This window comes from Jaculus jaculus, chromosome 1 (genome assembly GCF_020740685.1).
Source record: "Jaculus jaculus isolate mJacJac1 chromosome 1, mJacJac1.mat.Y.cur, whole genome shotgun sequence".
Classification (NCBI taxonomy): Eukaryota; Metazoa; Chordata; class Mammalia; order Rodentia; family Dipodidae; genus Jaculus; species Jaculus jaculus.
The window spans coordinates 321,964,592-321,986,962 of record NC_059102.1 but is presented as its reverse complement, the minus strand read 5'-3'; the positions used below and the strand labels follow the sequence as shown (position 1 = coordinate 321,986,962).

The following is a 22,371-nucleotide window of genomic DNA, read 5'->3' as shown; positions in this document are numbered from 1 at the left end:
GAAAGAAATGAGAAGCATCTCTACACACCGCTTCAAATGAATTCTAGGGCACAGAGTGATTGGTCCCCTTTACCCAGGCTCACTGCTGCGGTTTTAGGTACATGGTCAACTGCAGTCCAAAAATAGTCTTAACTCTTTATAGAACACACTCACATAGCTTTTATTATAGCATATTATTATAATGGTCTATGGTTAAAATTTATTATTTGACAGAGTGAAAAAGACAAAGAGGCAGGTAGAAAGCGAGAAGACGAGTGTGCCAGGGCCTCTAGCCACTGCAAACGAACTCCAGAAACATGCACCCCCCACCCCCCACCCTTATATGGGTACTGGGGAATTCAGCCTGACTCTGGAACAATGCATGATAGTTTCCATTGATTGACAACTTGTCAGACATAGCAATCGAGCCTCTGGGCACGCCTGTAAGGGATGATCTGGATTTGACTGACTGAAGTGGGAAGGCCCATACTAGCTGTGGGCAGCCTCGTTCAATGGGCTAGGCTCCAAGACTTACACAAAAGGAAGAGCTAGCTGAGCACTAGCGTTTATCATTCTCGGCTTGCTCACTATGCAATCCCTGCACCCCGCTGCCTCCTGCTTCTGCGCCATCCACCCTTCCCTGCCACCACTACTCCATCACCTTGAATGTATGCTGAAAGAAACCCTTCCTTCCTTAAGTTTCTTCATGTTAAGCATATGGGTACCGAAGTGAGAAAGTAATTCAGAAAGATTGTAGATATGTATAAACCAAATATTAAAAAGCAGTTTCTTTAAAGGCACATACCTACATCCTGAGAAATGACTCCTACTAACTCATGAATTTGACTATATATCTTTATGAAGTCACACTCTAAAGACAGAGCTACAAAAAAAAAAAAAAAAAAACCCTTTAACTGTACTGTTGGCACTAATGATACTATTTTAAAGCTGTTTTAGATACAGAGGGATAAAACAAGTAATTACATGTTGCTGAGCCTTTTGGCCTGAAATAGTGAATATATATAGAATTGGTGAAGCTAAGTAAAAACCCTGTATTTGTAACAGAAGCAATACCATGAACCCATCAAAATTCCTAGCTCTGTCTACTGAGGAAAAAGAAATTTAGATCTATCACCAATTTAGTGGAAAGGAGTGTTCCAAATTAATGTTTCTAAGTGTTTCCTAAAAGAAGCAAATAGTTCTGGAGTAGGAAAGGCATAGAAAAACCTAGAATAACTTACAGTAAAAAAAAAAAAAGGGGCTATCAAAGATCAAAATCCAAATAGTGGGCTAGACAGATAGATGGCTTAGTGGTTAAGGCATTTGCCTGAGAAGCCTAAGGATGTAAGTTCAATTCCCTAACCCCACATAAACCAGATGCACAATGTATCCCATGCATCTGGAGTTCATCTGCAGAAGCTAGAGGCCCAAGTGCACCCATACTCTCGACCTGCAATACTTTTTAAAAAAAAATCCACATAGCAACCAACTTAAAGAGACTCTCAGTGATCAAAAACAGGACAAAAACAGTGACTGTACCAAACTAAACAAAAATATTTTAAAGTCTGGGGAGGAAGAAAAATTCATGATACCAGGTTTTCAAAGGGGGGGGGGCATGGAGGATCCAAACAGACCAAAAATTGGTTACCAGGCTGGAAACATGGATTAGTGGTTAAGGCACTTGCCTGCAAAGCTTAAGGACCCATGTTTGACTCTCCAGATCTCACAAAAACCAGACGCACAAAGGTGAGGCAAGTGCAAGGTCACACACGTCTACTAGGTGGTACAAGCGCCTGTAGTTCAACTGCAGTGGCTGAGGCCCTGGCATGACATTCTCTCTCCCGCTGTAGGCCCTGGCGTACCAATTCCCTATCTTCCCCCGACCCACAACATCTCTTTCTAAAAAATAAAAACCAAAAAATTATCCCTTAATCTTATCAAGACCTTTTGTCTGGAAGGCATATATTAAAGAGGAACAAAAGAGTTTTCATAGGAAAATATTTTAATATAGTGTAGCCAAAAAGAAATATCACGATAGGAGCTGGTCCGAATTCCACCCTGGATTCCTAGTAAATTTCACAATGGGTTTATAAAATCATGAGGCCCCTTTCATCCTGATCTTCGATCTAGTTAAGAGTCTATAAGAGATCATTCAGTTTCTGGGAGTAGCTACACTTGTAAATCAAACTAAACTGCCCTTCGATGGTGTGTGTACCAGGAAAAAGCTAGAGGAAAGCTAGGCTCTTCATTCACTGAGGCAAACTCTGTGTGTCAAGTCTAGGTGCAATGAAGCATCCCTGTCAGGCGTGGTCTCAGGGCCATAGTCTTGGTGAAATGCTTTCCTTACTACTTGTAACTTCGTGTGATCACCAAAAGTCAGGACTATAATTCGTTTCTGGAAAACAGATTGCCAAGTTGAAGTCTTGTTCCCGGAGCTTGAAATTTTTCAGTTTAACCCAGCATGCACTGAGGCCAAAACAGCAGAGAGAACACAAAGTCAGGTTTTAGTTTGCCAGTCAAGTCTAGGCAATTAGGTATGTGAATTCAGAATTCCAAAAGGCACAGGCTTTTCTTGGGCAGCAGTAAAAGATGAAATGCCAGAGGGCAGGCACGCTTGTTTCCAAGCTCAAGTGTCAAGCAAGGCTTTTCTAAGCAGAATTTCTCAAAACCATGCACTTTAAGCTGGTTAGTCACTTGCAACTAAGAACTGCTTTAAAACTTTCACCATGTATTTCCATTTAGGGGCTGCCTCTCTTTGTATGCTGTCTTCTTTTTCCATAGCCTCCAATATCATCAGTAATAGGGGTCTTTTTTTTAAGTATATAAAGGATTCAAACTTCCGTCCATCCTATAGCAGCAAAATACCATAGTAGGTGTACTCTACTAAGACCTTTTCTTTGCTGCATTCCTTAACTGAGATAATCTCTCTAGTATTTGCAAAATTATATGCATAAAACATATTGCCTCAATTTCTATTATCTAGAGATAATAACTGCAAAATACAAAGCTACTAACCTCCCCTCGACGTGCTTCCCTCACGATATTCAGATCTCTAGAAACACACGTAAGCACTCACAGGTTTAACATTATAGCTGCCACAGCAGGGATGGGCGTGTGTATGGGTGCAAGTGAGCACTTGTGCCTCAAAAACAGCTAAGCTAAAGACAAACTGGAGCGAGCTGTGCACCCCTAGTGACAAACACTGTGATCCCAGCTGGGGCAGGATCATAGGTTCAACACGAGCCTGGGTTACATACCAAGACCCTGTCTGGAAAATCAAAATAAATCTGGAGTGTATCTCTAGTTCTTTCTAAGTGATTTCAGGGGTGCTGAAGATGAGAGATGGCTTAGTGGTTAAGGCGCTTGCCTGAGAAGCCTAAGAACTCATGTTCAAATCTCCAGGTCCCATGTAGTCAGACACACAGTGACATAAGTGTGCAATGTCACACATGTGCACAATGGGGCACAAAAGTCTGCAGTTCATTCTAGTCAGCTGTCCCAGACCTGGGATGCACTTCTGATCCTCCTGCCTCAATCTCCCAATTCCTAGGATAGCAAGTATGGATTCATCATCACCAGCCCAATCCAGTTTTTGCAAAGAGGTAAAATAAAAAGAAAAAATCAAGCACCTGTCACTTGTCTGTGGCTTGTATCTCAGGATAGATAACAAATTGCATAAAGATTCTAATTCAAACTTGACCATTATAAAATTATGACAACTAGAATGAGCAGATGGCTCAGTGGTTAAAGGTACTTGCTTACAAAGCCTGTGTTCTGGGTTTAATTTCCCACTACCCACACAAAGCCAGATGCACAATACTGGTGCATTTGCCTGGAGTTTGTGTGCAGTGGCAAGAGTCCCTGGCATATATGTACGTATGTGCATACACACACATGCACTCTCTCTCTCTCTCTAGTAAATATTTTTTAAAATTATGACAACAGGAAAAATTTAAAGATATGATTTAAAATTATTTTCTGTGAGGAGCTGGGTATTGAAATTAGGGCCTCAGGCATGCTAGGCAAATACTCTACCACTGAACTTTATTCTCAAGCCCTCTTTTTACTTTTCCTTTTGGGACAAAGTTGCCAAGGTTGATCTTGAACTTTAGACCTTCCTGTCTCAGTTTCCCAGAGTTTGATTATAAGCCTAGGCCACAAGGACCTCTATATTTGGCTAATCTTATGTTAACCTTTTTAGAGGCTGGAGTCTTGTTATGGTTTGGATATGAAATGCTCCCTATATGTCTGAACATGTGGTCCTGTAGCTTGTGATACTCTTGGGAGATTATATGATTTCTAGGTGGAAGCAATGTGCTACTGGGAGTGGGCCTTTAAGATTACATCCTTCAGGTTCCTACTTTAAAAGATACTTTTAGGGTCTGCGCGCTGCGCTCCAGCGTTGGGTTTCGGCGGGGAAACGGCGCTGGGAGGCAGAAGCGCGTGCTGACCATGCGGCCCGGCCGGGCCTGGTGATTGCGAGGGTCCCGGCGCTCAACCCCGTGCACTTTGATTATGGAAGATTCCCACAAGAGTAACACTTCCAGTACTGCACCTCAGCCTGGTTTAGCAGTTCAGGGAGCTCATATTTCTTATATTGCCCAACAGGTTTCATCTTTATCAGAAAGTGAGGAGTCTCAGGAATCATTTGACAGCATGGGCTCCTCACAGAAAGCTCACAGGATCCTAGCATGGCGCCTTTCTTACAGAAAAATTTTGAAAGACCTCTCTTCTGAAGAAACACGAAGCAGAAAAGGAGACGGAGAAAATCCTGGAGTTTCTGCTGTTACTTCTATGTCTGTTCCAACTCCCATCTACCAGACCAGCAGCGCACAGGACATTGCCATTGCCCCAAATGGAGCCTTGCAGTTGGCCAGTCCAGGCACAGAGTACAGGGACTACAAACCTTAACCATGACAAATTCAGGCAATCCTCAGCAAGGTATGATTCTCCAGTATGCACAGACCTCTGACGGACAGCAAATACTTATGCCCAGCAACCAGGTGGTTGTGCAAACTGCATCAAGCTGCCACAAGCTGTGGTGATGACGTCGCCTGTCACTCTTACCTCTCAGGCAACTGAGACAGATGACCCCCAATTGAAAAGAGAAATAAGACTGATGAAAAACAGAGAAGCTGCTCGACAATGTCGAAGAAAGAATATGTCAAATGCCTGGAAAATCGAGTTGCAGTCCTGGAAAATCAAAATAAAACTCTCATAGAAGAGTTAAAAACTTTGAAGGATCTTTATTCTCATAAAAGTGTTTGTTTTTTTTTTAAAAATAAAGTATTTTTGTGGACTGACCCAAAAATTAGATGGATTTCTTTTTAGTGGAGTTTTATACAATTGAAGCTAATTCTTATTTAGGCTTTTGCAGTGCAAAGGTAAATAAATGTCTTTATGCAGAGCCCTGGTCACAGGCTGAAGTGGCAAATGGCCGTAAGAAGCTACTGACACAACTGGGGGCTTTGCGAACAAGAAACATCCTCAAGAGCCAGAAGTGAACTTCAGCAGTTCAGGTATTCTACGTCAGTCCAAAAATGTATATAAGGTGAAATTTAGTAAACTGAATTTGTAAATCAATTTACCCTGTATGTACGCATTTCTTACTGTTTCTTGGGATTGGCCTTTGTCAGTTGTAGGTGGTTATATGTGTGTTTTATTTCTACCAATAAACTCTAAATTACAAATGGAAAAGAAAACTTGATACATTACTAAATATATAAATCATGTGGTCTGATTGTGGATACTTGTGAAGTTTTCTTAGATGAGTTTTTAAAAGTAACTTTTTGAACTGGAGAGGATTTTTAAGAATGGGTTAACTGTTTCTAAGGTCTTTTCCTAAAAGGCTTGCAAAGTACATGAATGAAGTGGGATGATTTTGTAGCATTTGTTTTTTTATCAGAAAAATGGAAAAAGAACTGTTTTAAAGTTTGATACTTTTAAATAGGTTGTTTTTTTTTTTTTTGGCCTACTCTGGTAAAGGTGATTTTTACAAATACATACTGATTTGGTTTTTTGATTCTGTATCCTAAATGCTGTTGGATACCCTTTACTTTTGTGCTTTAATAGAATGAAGTATTTACAAAAGCCATGAAAATACTTTTTATAAAACCTGAAAATGCATACCAAAGCTTTCCAAGAGAATTTTACAATCAACTTCATGTAAGGGCTGTCAGGTTCTAAGATAGAGCAGTTAGTTGAGGGAGTTTTATGTTAGAGACTATTTTGTAATGTAGCGAATGATACCTTTATAAGAAGAGTGACTTGCCAATATATTTTTATAGCTAATCTTTATAAATTCTAATGTTGAGTTTTAATGATTATTTTAAATATTTTATGTAGTTTGTTTAGTGAAAATCTGTATCTCACCCTTTTTATATTTTGAGAAAGTTATCAGATTGGCTAATATTTGAAATTTTAAGTTTTATGTGGAAATCTAAGGTTCAAAATGTCAGTTACACAAGTGTTAAACTCTGTATTCTAATTTGTATGCACCTTGGAACTGTACTGCAAAACCGTTGTGCTTGTTTCATACTGTCATCTGTGAAATTAAAGAATATTTGATAAAAAAAATACTTTTAGTTTATTTGCAAGGACAGAAAGAGACTGAATGAATGAATGGACATGTCAGGGCCTCTTGCCACTGCAAATGAGCACGTGACACTTTGTACATCTGGTTGGCTTTATGTGGGTACTGGGGAATTGAAACCAGGCTGCCAGGTTTTGCAAGCAAGCACCTTTAACCACTGAGCCATCTCCCCAGCTCTCCTTCAGGCTCTTGTCTGAGCTCTGTGCTGGCCTTGACTCCATGTGATAAGTTGCTGCGATCACACACTCCTAATTGCTATGGACTGAGCCATTCCACTCACTGTAATTGCCCCTACCACGATGGGCTGTAATCCTCTGAAACCATGAGCCAAACAAACCTTTACTCTCTTATGCCTATCAGATATCTGGTAATAGTAATAAGAAAAGTCATCAAAAAATGAAACATTTCAACTAAAATTAAATGATAGCTGAGGATTTTTTTTTGCATGTACTTGTATGGGCTATGTGTGTATGTATGTTCATATGTGTGTACATGAGTGTGGAGGCCAGAGGTTGATCTTGGGTGTCTTCGTCTATTACGCTCCACTTCATTTTGAGATAGGGTCTCTTGTTGAACATTGATTTGGCCAGACAAGCTAGTCAGCCTGCCCTGGGAGTCCTCCTGTCTCTGTCTCCATAGTGCTGAGATTGCCACGTCTGGCATTTCATGTGGGTACTGGGAATCTAAACTCAGGTCCTCATGCTTGAGTGGCATACCATTTACCCACTGAGCTATCTCAACAGACCTGATATCTTAGTTTTGCCTCAAAATAATCTGGGGAATAGTGTTAGTATTTTGGAATGGGTGTTTATAGATGAAATACAATCAGCCATGGACTGATTAGTTTTGAATCAAAGCAACTGTTTTATGGAGCTCAATATACTAAAGTACATTTTTGTTGAGACTAGGTCTCAGGCAGAATTCAAGCTGGTCCTATACTCTATTTCTACCTCCTGAGTGCTGGGGTTACAGGGTTGTATCACCATACCTGGTTTATGCATTGCTAGGGATTGAACTCTGGGTGCATGCTACCAACTGAGATACACCCATAGCCTACTCTCTACTTTTATGTTTTAAATTTCTTACTGAAAATATTAACCTAAAAAAAGGAATTTAGAGTAGATTAGTGACATTTACTAAGAGTAGTGCTAGTGACATTTTTAAAACAGGGCATCTGCCCAAACTCTATTCAACATGATCTGCTTTTGGGAGGGGAGTGAAGAAGAAAGGGATTACTAGAAAAAATTTCACTATTTCTAAGGAGGAACCAAAGGGAGATAACTCCTTTCTTTCCCTAGGTGTTAGGCCTAAAACTGTTGCAGTTACCTGAAAAACGTAAAGGGAGTGAGCCCAGGGATAGAGTCATTTAAGGATGGCAGCTTAGAACTGAAAAGTCTTTAGTTACCATCTGACATACACTGCTGAGATGCTGAGCATACTGGGACAAAGTCTGCCCTATCTGGAGTTCTTGTTGTGGGAGCTAATGGCATATAATATATGGAATAGAGGTCTGCATTTTTTTTTCCTCTAAAAGGGTTGAAGAACAAATATTTTAGGCTCTGCAGGAATAGGGTCTTTGTTAGAATTTAGAGAAGCCGTCAAGGTGATGGGTGCCTGACTGAATTAAGATGGCAGTGTTCTAATCAACTTTATAGAGACCGAAACCAGAACTTCCCATAGTTCATATGCTGTCATAGTCCTCTCTGGATTTTGCTATGCAGAAAATATATGAGCTGTTTACACGGTGACTTAAATGGTGATAAAGCTTGGGATTTTTGGAACAATGTTAATCTACGTATGTGTGTGTAACCAATTATAATTGGTTATCATTTTGTCTATTTGCAAATAGTTACCTCAACTATGTTGCTAGTGATGTAAAAGCACAGTAGTTTCACTGTGTCTTTAAGAGTACCTCACATTAAGTTCTTTGTGTCCCTCACATGCGGTTCCCTCATTATGGCCCACCATCCAAGGTCTAGTCTTAGCACTGCCACTAACAAGCTGGTCTAAGTGACTCAGCTACTTCAGCAACTCAGCATGTGTAAGGAAGAAAGCACCAAAACTGTGACCTCAAAAGATGATGTAAGGACATTCAGAATTGTTCCTCAGGTCCTGACTGTAGTATGGGTTCAGGGTTCAACTAAAGTTGATGGCAATAGTGGTTATTAGTGCTTTATAAAATTATTTGTTTAGCCGGACGTGGTGGCTCACACCTTTAATCCCAGCACTTGGGAGGCAGAGGTAGGAGGATCACTGTGAGTTCGAGGCCACCCTGAGACTCCATAGTGAATTCCAGGTCAGCCTGAGCTAAAGTGAGACCCTACCTCATAAAACAAAAACAAACAAACAAAAAAATCATTTGTTTATTGGGATAAGAGAATAAATCAGAATTACAGGAGGTATGAATAGCACACTTGACTAAGAAGTCAGAATCTAATTGGAGTCCTCTATAATAATCTTTAATAAGCTTTTTTCTAATCATGGATGGTTTCCTTTACTTTAAAATGGGGGCCAGCCCATGGTTGGATATTGTACTATTTCTGCTGATTTTAGTTTTATTTATTTATTTGAGAGAGAGAGAAAAAAAAAACAGGGAGGGGGGAGAGAGAGAATGGGCACACCAGAGCCTTCAACTGCTGCAAATGAATCCCAGAGGCATGTGCCCCTTGCGTGTAGGTGCAACATTGTGAGCTTGCTTCGCTGTGTGTCTGGCTTATGTGGGATCTGGAGACTTGAACATGAGTTCTTAGGCTTCTCAGGCAAGCACCTTAACTGCTAAGCCATTTCTCCAGCCCTCTGGTCATTTTAATATTAAATGGATCTTTGAATGCATTCAGTACAAATATAACAACACCTGCTGGCAGGTCATATAATCTCAGCTACTTGGAGATTAAGGCTAGAAGATCAGGAGTTAAAAGCCTGCCTGAATAACTTAGTGAGACACTTTCTCAAAATAAAAAAGAGCCTAGTTATTGAGCACTTGCCTAGCATGTGCAAAGTTCTGGCTCAGGTTCAACTCCCGATACACTGAGAAACTAACCAATCAAACCAAAAAACAAACAACAAAAACCACTAAGGGCTCAGAACCCTTTTCCCCAATCCTTGAGAACACCATCCCCTATACTAGTAATGGTTATCAAGCTTTTATCTTCCTATGAATCATTTAGAATCTCACTGAGCATCATATGTGGTGGTTGCTTGTTCGTGGAGCATACTTTAGTATATGGCTATTGTCCTGCATGACAAATAGAAGCCACAAGGGAAGTGTAAAAGGTCAGGCAGTTCAGCATTTATGCAGGGAAGACAATGAAATTGCAACTCACTTTCCCCTATTCACCATGTCTGTGGTACACTTCGATGCTGTGACAGCAATTATCTAAGAGTCATAGCTGGGGAAACATACAGAGTGACAGTTAATTCTTTAGGCTTTATTTAATAACCCCTTTAATTGCTCTTTTCTGTTTTTCTAAAAGAAATATTTGAGAGGGGGAGCGGGGGAGACAGAGATTGCGTGAGTGTGTATGTGAGTGAATACCAGGGTCTCTTGCCATTGCAAACACACTCCAGACACATACACCACTTTGTGCATCTGGCTTTACGTGGGTATTGGGGAATTGAACCCAAGCTGTCAGGCTATGCAAGCAAGTGCCTCTATCTGCCTTTTCTTTCTCTCTCTCTTTTCTTTTTCTCCTCCCCTTCTTCCTTCCCCTCCCTCTCTTCCCTCCCTCACTCCCTCCTTCCTTCTTATTTTTTGAAGCAAGCACAACAGAATGCCCCCCCCTTTTTAGTGAGAGAGAGAAAGAGACAGAGAGAGAGAGGGAGGGAGGGAGGGAGGGAGGACTGGCACACCAGGGCCTCTAGCCACTGCAACTGAACTCCAGACGCATGCACCCCTTGTGCCCATGTGTGACCTTGTGTGCTTGCATCACTGTGCGTCTGGCTTAGGTGGGAATTGGAGAGTTGAACATGAGTCCTTAGGCTTCTTAGGCAAATGACAGCTAAGCCATCTCTCTAGCCTGTTGTTCTTTAATTTTGATCTAGTTTTGGTTTTCTTGGTACTCAAGAACTGGGAAGGCAAAGAATGCTTGTATGATTAGCAGAATAAAATTACTTTTTGTTTTTTATTGTTTACTTTTATTTATTATTATTTGCAAACAGAGAAGGAGGGAGGGAATGGGTATACTAGGGCCTCTAGCCACTGCAAACTCCAGATGCATGTGTCACTTTGAGCATCTGACTTTATATGGGTTCTGTGATTTGTACATGGGTCGTTAGGCTTGCAATGAAGTGCCTTAACCATTAAGTCATCTCTCCAGCCCCCTATTATTTATGAGAAAGACATAAGAGAAAATGAGGATATGGGCATGCTAGGGCCCCTAACCACTGCAAAAGAACATGTGCATCTGGCTTATGTGGGTTCTGGAGAGCCAAACCTGGGTCCTTTGGCTTTGCAGGCAAGTACCTTAACTGCTAAGCCACCTCTCTGGCCCACTTTCAGCTGTTAAATGGGTCTAGGGATATGAAGGCAAGGGGCCATGCTTGTGTAGCAAGTGCTTTATCTGCTGAGCCATCTCCCCAGCCCTGGAATTTATTTCTTGAAGCTAAAGGTTTCAGGTCAGCTGTGGTTTGGATCTTAAAAGTCCCCCAAGTGCTCATGTGCTATGGTAGCTTATGGTACAAGCGGGAGATGATGAAATTAAGAGGTAGGGCTTAGAGGAAAGAAGTTAGGTCATGGGGGTAGGGGGTAGGGGATGCTGGGGCCTCAGCACCTTCCTCTCTGTGTTTCTTGGTCCTATGAGGTAAGCTGCTTTGCTCCGCTGCACATCCCTGCCAAGATGTTCTGACTGTGGAACAGTTCCAAAACTAATGACAATCCCTCATAGACTGATACCATACTTGTCTTCTCATGTTCCTCTCATGGCTATAGAATGCTAACACAAGCATGCAATAAAAATGAGTAACAGACAATTACCTGTACTCAACTCTACCCACCGCAAAGGAGCAGAATTACCACTTCCAGTTCTGCTCACTCTAAAATTGCAAACTAAGTCAGATAAAATAAAGAAATGTATGCCGTATTTTTTAATGCTGGATTTCATATAACATGAATAATCAGGAAAAAAGAATCAAGATTGAATATAGTAAAACAGTAAGAATACTATGTAAATATTATCTGAAGAACTCTTAGTATAAAATTGAATTTACCTCTGATAATGCTGAAGAAAAGTGATTGCAGTTTTTATGCATCAAATGATAAGCATTGCCTTTATATTCTTTCCCCAATTCTTCTACAATTTTTTCAATATCATCTTCTAGAAAGTCAGTGCTCCCTAAAACAACAGCTTCTCTTAAAGAAAAACAGAAAAGAAAAACAAACAACAACAAAACAGCTGTGTAAGTTTCAGGTTCTTTATAGTTAGCATACTTAAGTACTTGCTTATTTCTAAAAATATTGTGATATGAATTAGGGAATTTTAGATACAAGGCATCAAAAACAACTAAAATAACTAGAAAATAATTTTATAAAGTAGTATTATACAATGGAGACCTAGGGATCGTGGATGCATAATAACATTGCTAAGTATGCATGTTTCATTTAGTAGTGTGTAGCCCTATATGAATTTCTACATTATAATTTCATTTCATTCTCTCTCTGGCCCTTGGCAAGTTACTATAAGCTCAGAAGTGTCTTTAATGCCTCTTGAAACCAAAATTGATGATGTCACTTTAACACAAAAATTAAGATTGTAGGTGTCACTTTAAAAGAACACCAAAACTTAAGATTGTAGATGTTACTTTAAATGAACACTGAAACTAAGACTGTAGATGTCACTTTAAATTAACACTCAAACTTAGAATGTAGATGTCACTTCAACTAAGATTGTAGGTATCACTTTAAATTTAATATTAAGGAATGGAAATTTGGTTATTAACACTTAGATCTTTCACTGCTGCTTATGATGTCTGCAAGGCTTCAGAGAGCACTCATATCCACAGACTTTCGGTTGACCTTCATGCTAGTAACTGCAGCTTAGTAATAGTTTCTAGGCTAATCAGTTGTTCAGTTATTTCTTTCATGAGGAAATTAAAGAGACTGTAATAGTATGTCACAGAAAACGCTCCTCCTCAAGTATGAGAGTGGAAAAGACTGAGAAGCAGAATAACGTACAGAGTTGAATACAAGCAGTAAGTTATTCAAGACACTATTAGATGGTTCCACCTCTATACAACAACTTGAGTAAATTCACATTAAAAATAAAGTACAAGCAACTAAACCAAGGTTAAAGAAACATTTTAACTTGTCAGACTTGAATCTACAGGATGAATTCTATATGCCTGAAAACAAGCTGTGGCACCTAAGACAGTGTAATAAAAATTATCCTCCCTACTTACTTAAATTTAAATGTTTCTCCTAGTTCAGAAGCATTTCCTGGGGAAATTTCAAATATTCCAGAAAAAGGATAAGGATGGCCACCATAAGCAAATTCTGAAAAGAGAAAACTCATAATTTTTATTATTACATGAAAATTAAACTGTTGAATCAGTTTTTAATAAATAATGAGGATAATAATACCATCAAAATATTTTTTGGTTCATAAAATGCTTTTGCAAAGTCTTGTTTAGTTATTATCAATACAGAGTAATTGTCCCAAAAGGCACTTTAACAACTGCAAACACTCCAAAGTAAGCTTGATTGCTGTTTGTTTAATTTTATTTTTAGTTTTATTTTTTTGGTTTTTCGAGGTAGGGTCTTGCTCTAGCCCTGGCTGACCTGGAATTCACTGTATAGTCTCAGGGTGGACTCAAACTCATGGCATTCTTCCAACCTCTGCCTCCCAAGTGCTGGGATTAAAGGCGTGTACCACCATGCTTGGCTTTCCCTGTTTTATTTTTTAAAAACATGATATTGTGCGTGTGTGTGTGTCAGGATCTCTTAGCACCATAAACTAATGTCCATTTGTCTTTATGTGAATGGCTGGGGGACTGAACCTGGACCAGTATGCTTTGCAAGCAAGTGCCTTTAACCACTGAGCCATTTCTCAGCCCCTGTTTACTTTGTTTATACTGGCAAAGAGAAGAGACTCACTGCAAAGCCACCGCACCAAAGGCAAGCAGTTCTGGACTTTGACACTCATTAATTTGAACTTGATTATAGAAACTGTCTAGTGAAATTTAGTTTTCATGGCTCCAGGGATGAAGATTTTTTAAAACTATGCATTTTGCAGTGTGCTCTGCTACTGGGATATACCCATCCCCAGCCTGAAATACTCCTGATTTATGCTGGTGTAAGAGTGAAACATTGCACCTAGTATGGTGGTATATGCATGTAATCGTAACACTCAGCAGGCGACAGGATCACAAGATCAAGGCCAGTCTAGGCAAATAGTTCCAAGTAGGCCTGAACTACAAATTAAGACCACACCGTCTGAAACAAGAAACCTCAACCTGAAACAATTAACTTCTGTTCATTGAAGAAACAATAAGCTGCCACAATTAATCTCTACAGTCACCCCCGCACTCTGCACAGAAATCTTTTAGCTGGGAGAGTACTATGCATATGCTCTTCTAGTGCATGTGTTTTCAGCTCAGAAAGATACTCTTATCTGGAACAAAAATGGGCATGGTTTCAAACTAGGAAGAAACCAAAATTTCTGGCTAAAATTACATATTAAGTGGCTAAATTTTACAGCCTAGGCTGGCCTTAACTCACAGTCTTGCCTCTGCCTCCTGAATGGTAAATTATCGGCACCCACCACAATGCTTGTCCAAAATTTATTTGTTTGTTTGAGATAGTCTTACCCTAAAGCCTAGGCAGGTCTTGAACTCACAATCCTCCTGCTTTAGCTCCTGAGTGCTGGGATTAGTGTGTATCACCTTGCCCAGCTCCTTAAGACTTATTAAACATCCATCTTAAATCTTTTTTATAAAAATATTGCATAGGATCAGACTGAACTTAGAAAAAAAGAATCACATTTGTGTTTTTAACTTTTCCAGTTATAGTAATGAAAAGGCACAGACTCATTCTTCTATACAAGTAGTAATCATTCACTTTCAAGACTACATTTGATTCTAATTTTGCAGTTTATAAGAACATGTTTTGAATTGTGTTTCATTTATTCCTGAATCACCTTATGAAGGGAAGTAAAACAAAGCACTGGGTTAGTATATAAGAACAGTTAGGTTCAAATCCTAGTTCTGTTATTAGCAAAAGGACGATAGCACGTTTGAGCCTCAGTTTCTTCATATAAAAAAATGCCACATTCCCTTATCTACCTTTCTAGGTTATTATGTGGCTCCATGTTCATGGCACTTTGAAACCATAACATACCATTCAAGTTTAAGTTAAAAAGGAATGATGCATAGCTCAGGTAAAGGCCAGAAAGCAGACCCACAGCCTACAATCCCACCCAAAGCTAGATTCTAATCATGGAAATTTTCATCTGAAGCCCCTCACTATTTCTTGGTGGGTACACCCTTTCCAAGTAAAATAAAACTTAAATAGCAAATCTTTGTAGACAAATAGCTAATACAAAATGTTTTTAGAAATATTTTTAAAATTATATTTATTTAGTTGACAGAGAAAGGAGAGGGGAGAGAGAGAGAAAGAATGCATGCGCGCATGGTGCACCAGGGCCTCCAGCCACTGCAAACAAACTCCAGATGCGTGTGTCTCCTTGTACATCTGGCTAAGGTGGGTCCTGGGGAATCGAACCTGTGTCCTTTGGCTTTGCAGGCAAACACCTTCACCGCTAAGCCATCCCTCCAGCCCCAAAATGTTTTTTTTTTTAACAAAAGGGACAGAGCTGAGTGTGGTGGCGCACACCTTTATTCCTAGGAGGAGGATTGCTGTGAGTTCAAAGCTGGCCTGGAACTTCAGAGTGAGATCCAGCTCAGCCTGGGCTAGAGTAAGACCCTACCTACAAAACAGAACAAAGCAAAACAAAACAAAAGGAACAAGAAAGTCCAGTGCTACAGCACATGTTTAGCATGTGTGAAGCCCTGGAATCAACTGTTGGTACCCACCCTCCAGCAACAAGAAGACAACGTAAGTACCACAATGACTTTTTTTTTTTTTTTTTTTTGCGGTAGGGTCTCACTCTAGCTCAGGCTGACCTGTGATTCCTCAGGGTGACCTTAAACTCAGGGCAATCCTCCTACCTCTGCCTCCTGAGTACTGGGATTAAAGGTGTGCACCACCACGCCTGGCTCAATGACACATTTAAGGGGGGGAGTCTTTGGTTTAAATTAGATGTTGGTAGGTAGTCTTCAGGGTAACCCTGAGTAAACTATGGTACACATTCTAAGAGGTTACAAAATCTGCCTTGGTTTGAGTGGCTCCCTCATGTCCACTTGAATAAAGGTAACAAGATCAAAAGGGCTGTCTTAATGACAAAAGGCCATCATTCTGGACCAAAACGCTAGATTTTCTTAGTGATGTTTTTATTTATAGTTCATTGACACATACTTACAGGCCTACAAGCCAAATTGATTACTGAAATTCCCTCAGGAAATTGCTATTTTAAGTTTAGCATTCCCTAATACCAACAACCCTTTTCTACCAAAATGATTGTTTTTGTCATGCTACTTTGCTAATAAATACAAGTTTCTTAGGAATGTCTATATGTAAACCAAAAAATCATTCTCTAGTAACCTAAGGGTAAAATAATTACAAATATTAGATTTTCCCCTACTTTCTGCAATACGTGTCTTAAAAACTATAAAGGAACAAAGAAAAAAGACCCATACCTATGATTTTGCATTTCCTTTAACATGACAAAAATCTTATGCAAGCATATTTAAACATACCTCTGCCATATACTTCAATTCCTGAATGAAAAACTCCAATTCCAATGGATGAGGTGTATTCATTCATCCAGTACTAAGGAAAAAAAGAAAAAGATTCATTTACAACTCAACTCCACACAAGAGCAAATGTCCAAGCCCAGTTCTTGCTGGTCTCTCTTAAAACTCTGAAACTCTGATGACAATGACCTACTTGGTGCTATCCATGTCATTGCTGTCCCTCATTTCTTCTGTAATGCCTTCCTCTGTCTAGACATCTCAATCTGAGTCCAGAACATTATTTAAGGCTTAGAACATAAGCAACAAAATCTAACCTTGATCAGGCTGGGCCCTCCCCCCAAAAAAATCATAGCCAGGGCTAGAGAGATGGTTCAGCCGGTAAATCTCATCTGTTCTTAAAGACCCACGTCAAGTATTAATTACCTCTTCTGAGAAGCATGCTTTCATGCTGATGGTAGGAAGGTTATTCCTGCCTTTCTCTGTGCCTCATATGATTTATTTCTATCTTCAAACTTTAAATTGACTCAAGATCTATAACATAAGCCATAACTGTTGCAAAATAATAAAATATCCCTTCCTTCAGAGAATATAAAAAGGAAAAGGCTTGAAAGAAAAACAGATAAGAAGCCAAACTGTGTGTGTGTTGTAATCACTAACAGGACAGCTTGTTCTTATTCCTTGTGTGTGTACAGTAGGTGTGATGTGTACACGTCTGTGCAGATGTATGCTTCCTGTGTGCAGGCAGCGGCCAGATAGTGGATACCACTTCCCTACTGCTCATTCCTACACTTCCTTGAGACTTGAGTTTCTCACTGACTGCAGAGATAGGACTGGGGTTACATGGCTATGCCCAGCTGTTTATGTGGGTGCTGGAGAATCAAGCCTGAGAGTTTTCAGGTCCTCATGCTTGAGTGAGAAAGCACTCTTACCTACTAAGCCATCTTTCCAGCCATGGAAGAGCATCTTTCTTACTTTTTTTTTTTTGAGGTAGGGTCTCATTCTAGTCCAGGCTGACCTGGAACTTACTCTGTACTCCCAAGCTGGCCTCACTCATGGTGATCCTCTTACCTCTGCCTCCTGAGTGCTGGAATTAAGGGTGTGTACCACCATGTATGGCTATAAAGAGGCGGGGGAGCTGGAGGGATGATGTACACCACACAATCAGCTATAAGTATTTTTATTTATTTTCAAGAAGAGAGAGAAAGAGAGAGAAGAAAGAGAGACTGGGCATTCTAGGGCCTCTAGTCACTGCAGACAAACTCCAGATGTATATAACCCTCTTTGTGCATCTGACTTTTTAAGTGGGTACTGGGGACTTTAACCCAGGTCATTAGGCTTTGCAAGGAAGCATCATCAAGGAAGCTGAGCCATCACTCTAGCCCTACTTATTATTTTTTGAGATGAGGCCTGGCTATGTAATTCAGGCTTGCCTTGAATGCAAGATCCTTCCTGCTTTAGCCCCCTGAATGCTGAGATTATATGCCCGTGCTCTTTTAAAGTCAGCCTTGGCTGGAGATCCCTCTCCAGTTTCTAGAAGAAAGAGCAGAAAAAGTCAGGCACTAATAATACATGCCTCAAATCCCAGCGCTCAGGAGGCTGAGGCAGGAGAATTGTGAATTTGATATTTAAGGCCTGGCTATATAGTGAGTTCACTATCAGCACTGGCTACATAACAAGATTCTGTCTTTAGGGAAAAAAAGTTCTTAGATGAGAAAAGTGAATCTATAAAACATCTTCAGCTTACAGAGGAAGACAACTGGCATATAGCAAAATGCTCAACTTTTTACTGTACATGATTACATAAATCATATCAAAAGATAAGCATACAGATAGAAAGTGTTGTGACCCATATAACAAAGCTTAATATGAAACTTCAAATATTCTCTATCCAAATCTGTCATTTTAGGCAACCAAAGTTGAAGACAAGTTTAGAAGAGAAGGGATAAATTTTATGTGAATCAACGTAATTATGGATGGAAGGTAGCACAGCAAGTGACTCCACCAAACTCTTACCCAAATACAATTATCTCACCTTTTAAATAGGAAAAAGGTCAGACAGCAGATATACCTGCTGTAAATAAAAGCTCCATTCAAAGAAATTCCAGGCTGGAAAGATGCCTTTAGCAGTTAAGGCACTTGCCTGCAAAGCCTAAGGACCAGGTTCAATTCCCCAGTACCCATGCAAGCTAGATGCACAAGGTGGCACATGTATCTGGAGTTCATTTGCAGTGCCTACAGGCCTTGGTGTGCCCATTTTCTACAGTGTTGATGGGAATACAATCTGGTCTAGCCATTGTGGAAATCAGTGTGGAGGTTCCTGAGAAGCTAAAAATAGATTTATCATATGTCCCAGCATATATCCTAAGAACTCGTCTCACTACCTTAGAGATACTTGCTCAACCATATTTACTGCTGCTCTATTCACAATAGCTAGGAAATGGAACCAGCCTAGATGTCCCTCGACTGATGAGTAGATAATGAAGATGTGGCACATTGACACAATGGAGTTCTACTCAGCAGTAAAGAAAAACGAAGTTATGAAATTTGCAGGAAAATGGATGGATCTGAAAAGGATTATGCTTAGTGAGGTAACTCAGGCCCAGAAAGGCGAATGTCACATGTTCTCTCTCATATGTGGATCCTAGCTACAAATGATTGGACTTCTATGTGAAAAGGAATAAAATTCAGTAACAGAGGCCAGTAAGCTAGAAAGGAGATATAAAGGGAATAGAAAGGAAGGGAGGGGGGACTTAATAGGATGGTACTGTATATATATAAGTAGAAGAACAGATTAATGGGGGTGAAAAGGCCTAAGTGAGGTCAGGGAAGAGGCTGAGTAGAGGAAGGATGGGGGGTGCTAATCAAAATCTAAGAGGATATAAATAAATCATATGGAAACCTACTTTTCTGAACAATGGTACACTCAGAAGCCATAAATTATTACTAGAAAAATTTTCAGTGCCAGGGATGGGATACCTTCCAGTGAGTTGTTGGCCAAGGAGGTTCCTGATGCCCCCAAAACACTACAGGCCATTGCTAAGGCTCTTGGTTTCCTACCAGGAATAGATGGTAAGACCCTATTGCTGAATACTCCACATACTTGGGCTGCAAGGCCACTGAGAAATCCTGATAGAACTGAGCTGAAAACCTCCTCCGTGTAGACCAGCTGACAGAAAGTTGGAAAAAGCCACACTTCATGCAGTTCAATGGGAGACAGAAAAATCACCAGTGGAGATACTCAACAGTGGACACTACAAACCTTATATTTGGCCAGTTAGGCCAAATGAGTCAATAGGTGCAATAGTGGCATATCTGTTTATGGAGGAAACCAATTTTTCTCTAACTTGACTGGAGGCCCACCCCAAAGGACGGAATACATGCCTGATACTGAAAACCTACGACAGGGTAGTCATGGGCCCTAGGAGTATGACATCTGCTGCTGTCTGACTAAATATATACAGCATGCTCACCAAACTGCCCGATAAGCACTTCTCTTAATGTTCACACTCATATATTAATGCTACTCTCACTCTTGGCTAGAGAAGCTTCTTTTCAGATGATGGTGACCTTGGGATGACTCAGAAAGCACCTTGGAGCTGAGAGGAAGTGACAGAGAAGTGCACAGCACTGCAATATCTCTATCACACCTTGCAAGACTCAGGGGAAGACTCATTGTGGAAGAGGTGGCAGAAAGAACCTGAGAGCCAAAGAAAGGGTAGGACTCCTTACAATGTGCTCCTCCAGATACAAAATGGCCTGGATATACATGACCTCATAGTGCCTGACATTACCTACACAAGATCATCATAATAGGAGGAAAAGATCATGACATCAAAATAAAAGACAGACTGATTGAGAGGGGGAGGGGTGATGGAGAGTGGACTTTCAAAGGGAAAGTGGCAGGAAGAAGGAAATTATCATAGGCTATTGTCTATAATTATGGAAGTTGTCAATAAATTAAAAATAAAAATAAACCGAAAATATTAAAAGAAAAAAGAATGAGATTAGCAGCCGAAATAGCTCAGTTGAGAGAGCATTAAACTGAATAATGAGGTAACAATACAAATAGACATTAAAAAACACAAAGGAAGCTGGGCATGGTGGTGCACACCTTTAATCCCAGCACTGGGGAGGCAGAGGTAGGAGGACTGTGAGTTCAAGGCCACCCTGAGACTACATAGTGAATTCCAGGTCAGCCTGGGCTACAGCGAGACCCTATGTTGAAAAACAAAAACAAAAACAAAAACAAACAAACAAAAACCCACTAAGATCCAACTCCATTATTAAGAAAGGTCAGAAGCACCCATATCAAATTGTTAACAATTCTGAGACAGGCGTGGTGGTGCACGCCTTTAATCCCAGCACTCGGGGAGGCAGAGGTAGAAGGACTGCCATGAGTTCAAGGCCACCCTGAGACTCCATAGTGAATTCCAGGTCAGCCTGGGCTAGAGTGAGACCCTACCTCAAAAAATCAAAAAACCAAAAAAAAAAAAAAAAAAATTGTTAACAATTCTGAGAGGGAAATTAAGTAAGGCTAGGATGGCAGTCAATTTTAAAGGGAACCTTTAACCTTTAATTGTATTTCAGAACTTTTTCTAAGCATTATGTATCTCTTTTACAATTATTAAAATGTTCTACTTAATATTGTAAAATATTATACATGCTTAACTTCTAATTTACTCTGAATATGTGCAGAATATCCTACTTCCTGATAATCACAGCTTAGCAACACAGCAGAGGGCTGCTCCTTTATGACTAACTGCAAGCTGCGGAATGCTGATTTTCCTTAAACCCTGAAGAACAAATTTAAAATTTCAAGTATAACTTCTACAAAATGCCCATTGCTTTTATACCATTGTGAACTTAAACAACAACAAAAACTGTTAAGATGAAGCATCCTGAATTGGGGGATCAAAATAATGCAGAAACTAATGTGAAACTAACCATTGGCCAACTTTGGAAAAATTTGAACATCAAAAGCTTGTAATAGGGCTGGAGAGATGGCTTAGCAGTTAAGGTGCTTGCCAAAAAAAAAAAAAAAAAAAAAAAAAAAAAAACAACAAAACCAAAGGACTCAGGTTCAATTTCCCCAATACTTACATAAAGCCAAATGTACAAGAAGGAGCATGTGTTGACATATAGTGGCCAGAGGCCCTGGTGTGTCCATTCTCTCTCCCTTGACCTCTCTTCCAAATAAAGAAATAAATATTTAAAAATAACTTAAAAACAAATGCAATAATAATGGACAATAGCTAAAAACAAAAGAACAAAAAACAAATAATGGACAATAATATATTGAGTAAAAAGATAACTTCTGAATCTATAGTAATAAAAAAAGGGAAGAGGAAAACTTTTCAGAAGTAAATCAGCCTATAAATGTTAACTGAAGAGTAGAATTAAATAATCACCACTCTCTAGCCCCCAGTTGAATAAGGAAATAAACATGGATGATTAAAAAAATAAAACAGCCAGGTGTGGTGGCACACACCTTTAATCCCAGAACTAGGGAGGCAAAAGTAGGAGATTGCCACCCTGAGACTCCACAGTGAATCCCAGGTCAGCCTGGGCTAGAGTGAGACCGTACCTTGAAAAACCAAAAAATAAACAAATGAACAACAGACAAACAACACTAGAGGGCTGGAGAGATGGCTTCGTGGTTAAGGTACTTGCCTGCAAAGCCAAAGGACCTTGGTTCGATTTCCCAGTACCCATGTAAGCCAGATGCATAAGGTGATGCATGCCTCTGGAGTTTGCAGTGGCTGGAGGCCCTGGCACACCCATTCTCTCTCTCTGTCTCTCTGTATGTCTGCCTATTTCCCTCTCTCACTCTCTCAATTAAAAAAAAAAAAATTAAAAAAACACTAGGAGAAAGATGGATGAGTTGATATTTATATGGTCTCCAGGTATGCCTCTACTCCTCTTTTTCCTAAATTATAAAAAGAAAAGATAACTTTGTAATGGAAAAATATTATCTTATTCAAACGAATGAATTATTA

The 22,371-nt window shown here is 39.9% G+C and overlaps 1 protein-coding gene and 1 pseudogene across 1 annotated transcript in view; one reads left to right on the top strand and one right to left on the bottom strand.

Annotated features, from left to right (window-relative positions):
* The window catches only part of Desi2 (desumoylating isopeptidase 2), a 58,474-nt gene that overhangs the window by 2,665 nt on the left and 33,438 nt on the right, over positions 1-22,371 (bottom strand). The window contains exons 2-4 of the mRNA XM_004653432.3: positions 16,379-16,451; positions 12,965-13,058; positions 11,777-11,918 (exon numbers count right to left, since the gene is read on the bottom strand). Coding sequence (XP_004653489.3) covers positions 11,777-11,918; positions 12,965-13,058; positions 16,379-16,451 — 309 coding nt within the window. The remainder of the gene's footprint in view (positions 1-11,776; positions 11,919-12,964; positions 13,059-16,378; positions 16,452-22,371) is intronic.
* LOC105943730 lies at positions 4,495-5,310 on the top strand (annotated as a pseudogene).